The 7,500-nt window shown below is 50.9% G+C and overlaps 1 protein-coding gene across 1 annotated transcript in view; it reads left to right on the top strand.

Moving 5' to 3' along the window:
* Positions 1-249: 249 nt before the first annotated feature.
* The window catches only part of LOC134460238 (tensin-1-like), a 106,866-nt gene continuing 99,615 nt past the window's right edge, over positions 250-7,500 (top strand). Inside the window, exon 1 of the mRNA XM_063212687.1 lies at positions 250-348. Coding sequence (XP_063068757.1) covers positions 250-348 — 99 coding nt within the window. The remainder of the gene's footprint in view (positions 349-7,500) is intronic.

The following is a 7,500-nucleotide window of genomic DNA, read 5'->3' as shown; positions in this document are numbered from 1 at the left end:
GGAGGACCTGGAAACCAAGCCACCGAGCAGGGGGGGCTGCTGCTGCCGTTGCCCAGGACGACGACGACACACACTGGATTTTCACCTGGAGATCTAGGGACCCGCTGCTCGAGAGCGGAAAAGACGGACGGAAAGGCGAAAAGACAGACCGAGGGAACGAACCAAGGGTTTGAAAAGGAGAGGTAGCGAGAGACACAGGGGGTGAACAGAGAGAGAGAGGGAGGGAGAGAGAGAAAGAGAGAGGGCATTATGGCGCGGCTGAACTGGTGCCTGGCTGCGGTGATCAGCTGGGGGAAGTTCATCTTCTCCTGCTTCTTCCCTTCGCTGCGGGCCGCCAGGAGGGAACAGGTAAGATAGCGCTAGCTAACCCCACACTCCCCCTCTCCTCTCCTCTCCTCTCCTCTCCTCTCCTCTCCTCTCCTCTCCTCCTCTGATCTTCTGTCCTCTCCTCTCCTTTCTTCATCTCCTCTCCTCTCCTCTCCTCTCCTCTCCTCTCCTCTCCTCTTCTCCTTCCTTCCTCTCCTCTCCTCTCCTCTTCTCTCCTCTTCTCTCCTCTTCTCTCCTCTTCTCTCCTCTCCTCTCTGACTGACCCACCCCCAAACCGAACCTCCACCTTCCCCCTGCATTTGCTCCTGTAGCAAACCACACCTGAGCTACGACCGACCGACCGACCGACCGTCTGACCGTCCGACCGACCGACCGACCGACCGATCATACGCCTGTCTTTGGGGGGTTTGGTGTTTTTGGGCGTGGGGGGGCTTCGTATTGGTGTTGGATTTTCTTCTTGGTGGTGGGGGGAGTCACCTTGCGCAGAGCTGATCATGTGTGATCATGGTGCAAGACTGGAGAACCCCCCCACCCCCACCCCCCCTTCGCCTCCCTCCTCTGTCCCCCATCGCCCACCACCCCCCCAACCTAACACACACACACACTAACGCACCGAGACCAAATGCACACACTGGCACGTGATGGCTGCATTTGTGGATGCGTGGACTGGTGGATCCTCTGTGGTTCGCCTCCTTGGTGTGTGTGTGCCGATGTTGTGTATGTACGTTCCAACATACACACACCTGTTCTGTGCTAAAACCACCACCACCACCTCCTCCTCCTCCTCCTCCTCCTCCTCCTCCACCCTGGGATCACCCGCAAGAAGGGTTGCAGGTGTCCCGTCAAACACACAACCTCCCTTGATGTCATCCTGCATCTATCTGTTTTCCTCTCCTCCTCCTTCCATCACTCGTCCTCTCCTCTCCTCTCCTCTCCTCTCCTCTCCTCTCCTACTTCCATCACTCGTCCTCTCCTCTCCTCTCCTCTCCTCTCCTCTCCTCTCCTCTCCTCTCCTCTCCTCTTTCCACCATTCCTCTTCTCCTCATCTCCTTCTCCTTTCCTCCTCTTCTCTTTCTCTCCTCTCCTCTTCTGCTCTTTTCTTTCTCTCCTCTCCTCCTCTTTTCTCTCTCTCCTCCATCCATCCTCCGACATGGAGAGCTATTGCACAGCATTAATCCTCAGTGCTGTGCTGTGCTCTTCTTATGCTGTGTCTCCCCCTCACTCACAACTAACGCAATAAACGCCATTACCAATGCAGCAGCACCCTCAAACCAGCGTGTGTCTCTCTCATTCACTCACTCGCAGTGTGCCTGTGTGTGTGTGCATGTGTGTGTGTGTGTGTGTGTGTGTGTGTGTGTGTGTGTGTGTGTGTGTGTGTGTGTGTGTGTGTGTGTGTGTGTGTGTGTGTGTGTGTGTGTGTGTGTGTGCGTGCGTGTGTGCGCGTGTGAATATACGTGTCTGCGTGCATGTATGTGTGTGCGTGTGTGCATGCGTGCATGTGTGTTTGTGTGTGTGTGCGTGCGTGTGTGTGTATGTGTGTACCGTGTGTGTTTGTGTGTATGTGTGGTGGCACTGAAGGTGTCTGCAATCAGTCATTTTGTTCTTTGCCATTCCAAAAAAAAAACCCCAGCGCTCAGCTCTCCCTCCATGGACAGAAGGACTCTTTATGCACACCATCAGATAGCCGGCCTGCACTAGGACGATAAAGGCTGTGTGTGTGTGTGTGTGTGTGTGTGTGTGTGTGTGTGTGTGTGTGTGTGTGTGTGTGTGTGTGTGTGTGTGTGTGTGTGTGTGTGTGTGTGTGTGTGTGTGTGTGTGTGTGTGTGTGTGTGCGCGCGTGTGTGTGCGTGTGTGTGTGTGTGTGTGTGTAGCGGAATAAGGATTTTATACCTTTTTTTGGGGTGGGGGGCTGGTTGCTTGTGGTTTGCGGCTGTGAAAAAAAGCATGGCGCTCTCGAGACCAGTCCGTTGCATTGAGCTAATCTCTCTCTCTCACTCACACACACACACACGCATGCACGCACGCATGCACACACACACACACGCACACACAGAGTGTGAGCCTGCAGGCGTCCTCATGGTTAATTGGGCGTCATGCGTTTTCCGAAGCGGATTTGGAGCGAGCCAACCACTGCAGTCACTGCCGTATTATTCTCATCCTCACATTTCAATAGGGCCTGTTTCCCTCATCTCTACTCTCCTCCTTTTCTCATTTTACACCTCCCTGCTTGGCTCTTAACCATTCGTCTCCTCTTCTCTATTTTCCTCTCCTCTCTTCTCTTCTCTTCTCTTCTCTTCTCTTCTCTTCTCTTCTCTTCTCTTCTCTTCTCTTCTCTTCTCTTCTCTATTTTCTTTTTCTTTTCTCTTCTCTTCTCTTCTCTTCTCTTCTCTTCTCTTCTCTTCTCTTCTCTTCTCTTCTCTTCTCTTCTCTTCTCTTCTCTTCTCTTCTCTTTTTCCCTCTCCTCTCCTCTTCCCCTTATACTTCTGCCTCTAGCCACTGCAGTCACTGCCGTACTATTCTCATGCCTGCATTTCAATAGGGCCTGTTTACCTCTCATCCTCTTCTTATAACATTCACCTCCTTCTCTCCTGTCTATCCTCTCTCCTCTCTCATCCCTCTCTCCTCCTTCAGCCTCCTCCTTTCCTCCTGCTGTTTTCCTCGTGCCCCCCTTTCCTTCCTCTCTTGCCTCCTATTTTCTCCTGTTACCACACAGCTCTCTCCAGCCACTGCAGTCACTGCCGTATCATTCTCTTCCCTATTTCAAAAGGGCCTGTTTCCATCTTGTCCTCTCCCTATAACACACACCTCGATCTCTCATCTCCTCTCTTCTCTCTCATCTATCACCTCCCTCTCCTCCTCCATCACCACCACATATCCTCCTGTCTTTCTCATTCTCCTTTCTCCTTCTTTCCCTTCCTCTAACCTCCATTCTATACTGTTTCCCTCCTCTCCTCTCCTCTCCTCTCCTCTCCTCTTGTCCTCCTTTCCTCACCATACATCTCCTCTCCTCTCATCCTGTCCTTACTATACATCTCCTCCTCTCCTCTCCTCTCCTCTCCTCCTCTCCTCTCCTCTCCTCTCCTCTCCTCTTCTCTCCTCTCCTCTCCTCTTCTCCCCATCTCCTCTCCTCTCCTCTCCTCCTCTCCTCTCTCCTCTCCTCTCCTCTCCTCTCCTCTCCTCTCCTCTCCTCACCTCTCCTCTCCTCTTCTCTCCTCTCCCCTCTCCTCTGCTCTCCTCTCCTCTCCTCTCCCCATACACCTCCCTCAACTGTATTCCTTTGATTTCCACGTTTCCCTGTGTACGTTAGGGCCTCACCATACACCTCCCCTTCTCCTATTCTCTCAACATGTATTATCATACCTGCATTTCATCTCTCCATCTAACACACACCTCTTGTTCTCCTATTGTGCGTCCTCTCCTCTCCTCTCCTCTCCTCTCCTCTCCTCTCCTCTCCTCTCCTCTCCTCTCCTCTCCTCTCCTCTCCTCTCCTCTCCTCTCCTCTCCTCCACTGCAGTCATTGCTGTTTTATCCCTGTCCTCCATTCAGTAGGGCTACTAGGGCCATCTCCTCCTTTCTTTTCCTCCCCTGCCCTCCTTCTTCCCTGTTTTTTCACACCCCTTTCCACCTTCCTCCTCTCCTCTCCTCTCCTGTCCTCTCCTCTCCTCTCCTCTGCTCTCCTCTCCTCTGCTCTCCTCTCCTGTTCACTCTTCTCCTCTCCTCTCCTCTCCTCTCCTCTCCTCTCCTCTCCTCTCCTAGCCTCTCCTCCCCTATCTCCTTTCCTCCTCTCCTCTCCTCCCCTCCCCTCTCCTCTCCTGGTTCCCCTTCACATATCTCCTCCTCTCCTTTCCTTTCCTCTCCTTTCCCCTCCTCTCCTCTCCTCTCCTCTCCTCTCCTCTCCTTTCCCCCTCCTCTCCTCTCCTCTCCTTTCCCCTTCCTCTCCTCTCCTCTCCTCTCCTCCACTGCAGTCATTGCTGTTTTGTCCCTGTCCTCCATTCAGTAGGGCTACTAGGGCCATCTCCTCCTTTCTTTTCCTCCCCTGCCCTCCTTCTTCCCTGTTTTTTCACACCCCTTTCCACCTTCCTCCTCTCCTCTCCTCTCCTCTCTTCCCCTATCTCCTTTCCTCCTCTCCTCCCCTCTCCTCTCCTGGTCCCCCCTCACATATCTCCTCCTCTCCTCTCCTTTCCCCTCCTTTCCTCCTCTCCTCTCCTCCCCTCCCCTCCCCTCCCCCCCTCTCCTCTCCTCTCCTCTCCTCTCCTCTCCTCTCCTCTCCTGCCTCCTGTCCTCCATCTTGTCCACTCTTAACATACACCGACTCTATTTTCCTCCTAACATACATCTCCCTCTATCCACTGCAATCATGGCTTTAGTTTTTCTCATTGCCTTATTTAAACACGTTTCCTCCTGCTCCTCTCCTACACCTGCACCTCGCTATTCTCTTCTTAATGCACCTCCCAACAGATCCTCTCTCACCCCCTGTTCCTCTCCTATTCTCTTTATATAACCCCCATACACACACACACACACCCCACACATTCTAGCATGTATATATGCTCCTCCTCTCCTCTCCTCTCCTCTCCTCTCCCCTGCCTCTCTCCTCTCCTCTCCTCTCCTCTCCTCTCCTCTCCTCTCCTCTCCTCTCCTCTCCTCTCCTCTCCTCTCCTCTCCTCTCCCCTGTCTCTCTTCTCCCCTGCCTCTCTCCTCTCCTCTCCTGTCCTCTCCTCTCCTCTCCTCTCCCCTGCATCTCCTCTCAATCCATTCAAACAATATAAAACTCCCCTCCCTCCATTCAAACAATATAAAACTCCCCTCCCTCCATTCAAACAATATAAAACTCCCATCCCTCCATTCTAACCCCCTCTCCACCCTCCACTTGAACAGGCCTCCCTCCATCCTAGCATCCACCTCCCCTCCCCTCCTCCGTCCTCTCTCCTTCCATCCGCATTGGGGACAACTAGAAATCATTAGACTGCTCCTGAGCAGAAGGCAAAGGGTTGCACATGGTCAATTTGTGTGTGTGTGTGTGTGTGTGTGTGTGTGTGTGTGTGTGTGTGTGTGTGTGTGTGTGTGTGTGTGTGTGTGTGTGTGTGTGTGTGTGTGTGTGTGTGTGTGTGTGTGTGTGTGTGTGTGTGTGTCTGTGTGTGTGTGTGTGTGTGAATGATATTTGATTAGGGTCAAGCTGTGATTAGGTTGGTCTTTATGAGCTTCATCATTGGCCTGATAATGTGTCCACTGCAGCAACCCCCACCCCCACCACCACCACCACACACACACACACACACACCCGACACACACGCACACACATCCACCACCCCCACCACCACCATATGCCGCAGAATGCTCTCTCTCTCTCTCGTTCTCTCTCTATCTGTCTTCTCTCTTTTTCTCTCTCTCCTCTCTTCTCGCTCCCTTTCTCTCTCTCTCTCCCTTTCTATCTCTCTCTCTCCCTCCCTCCCTCTCTCTCTCTCTCTCTCTTTCTCTCACCGACATTCCCCTGCGGACTTCCCCATTGTATAAGGATACCCCTCCCATTACGCCCTCTCTCTCTCTCTCTCTCTCTCTCTCTCTCTCTCTCTCTCTCTCTCTCTCTCTCTCTCTCTCTCTCTCTCTCTCTCTCTCTCTCTCTCTCTCTCTCTCTCTCTCTCTCTCTCTCTCACACACACACACTACAGACAGACAGAAACACACATGCACACAGTCATATGTTACTGTAACGCAAGACTAAACTCCATGCTTAAACCCATATATACACATTTGTCTGTATAACAGTCTGTGGGATGGAGATGTCATGTGAGTGAATTGTTTATAATGACTTGAATAGAGTTGTAATTGGATTGAGTGGACACGTTTCTAGTGAAATGAATAGACTTGTATTGGAGTGCCAGGTCCTTCTCCATTTGTCGTATTGCAGAGGCGTTGCTGCACCTGAACTCATTGAGAAAAAAATGCACACATGCGCTAAAGCTTTTATGGTAGCAATGAAGATTGCACCTGGCATGGTATGGTCCTAGCCGGATTATCATCGACTTTCAAATCTCTTCGAGACTTGGTCTGACCTAGAGCATAACAATGAACCTTTCCAAACGGCCTGATTAACCCGCCTCCCTCGGCTTGCTACTGTTCGAGGCCAGAAAAGGCTGTGCTGAAGTATAAACCAAACATTTTCTTAGTCCCAATAGAGCATCTCTGTTTAAACCACGTCACTGCCTTGAACACGACTCTACCCAGGGCCATTGGAGCTGCTCAAATTTGTTGGGTGGAGTTCCCAATTTCTCCAGAGCTCAGAAACGATATTTGTATTGCTCTTGGCCTGACTAGAGCAATACAATACATAGTGACTAGTTGAGTCATTAGAAGTCCGTACTGGTTTGTCCGGTCCCCCCAGGCTGACCCCTTGCATGGGTGAGGCGTAAATGCAATTTTGTTGTGAGCAGTGTGTGTGATTTGGCCCTACAAAGGCAAAATGCAGTAACTACATATTTTGTCAAAATGTAGACTGAACAAGATCTTCATCACACCTCCTTTATCTTGTGACAAAGCCTTATGGTCCACATTTGTCCCGTTTTAGAGATATTGCTCCATCAAATTTGCAGTCACTACTACTGTATATCCAACCTAATACCAAGGCTTCTAAGGCCTTATTCTCAGTCTCAATATTGTTGTAGTTACTGCAGTTTGCCTGTAGGGCAGAATAGGCAGTCAATGCTTTTTGTTGCAGCACCTTCCCAACGACAGATTACTGCACAGCCTTTATTATTAATCTGTATTAATGTTCTTACGTGGCTCTGTAACATCTCCTAAACACCCAAACCTAAACCCTCTATTTCAGATGGTTCAACTGGTCAATGGTAAGCTGCTAATGTAGCACAGGAACATTTCGGTCATTTCAAACTACAGCACATTGCTCGGCTTTACTCTGAGTCAGATTTGTGATGCTACAGTACGTGAAGCACACGTCGTGTGGCCTTTATTACGGATAACCAACTGCAGTTTAAAGGTAAAAGCAGTGATCTATAATGATGCTTGCCCTTTAAAGCTTATTGGACAAAAGCTGACTTACACCGACTAGCAATTACTAAATGCATTCTTGCCGACACACACACACATACACACACACACACACACACACACACACACACACACACACACACACACACACACACACACACACACACA

This window comes from Engraulis encrasicolus, chromosome 12 (assembly GCF_034702125.1).
Source record: "Engraulis encrasicolus isolate BLACKSEA-1 chromosome 12, IST_EnEncr_1.0, whole genome shotgun sequence".
NCBI classification, from domain to species: domain Eukaryota; kingdom Metazoa; phylum Chordata; class Actinopteri; order Clupeiformes; family Engraulidae; genus Engraulis; species Engraulis encrasicolus.
The sequence above is the reverse complement of the archived record's forward strand: the minus strand, read 5'-3'. Positions and strand labels throughout refer to the sequence as shown.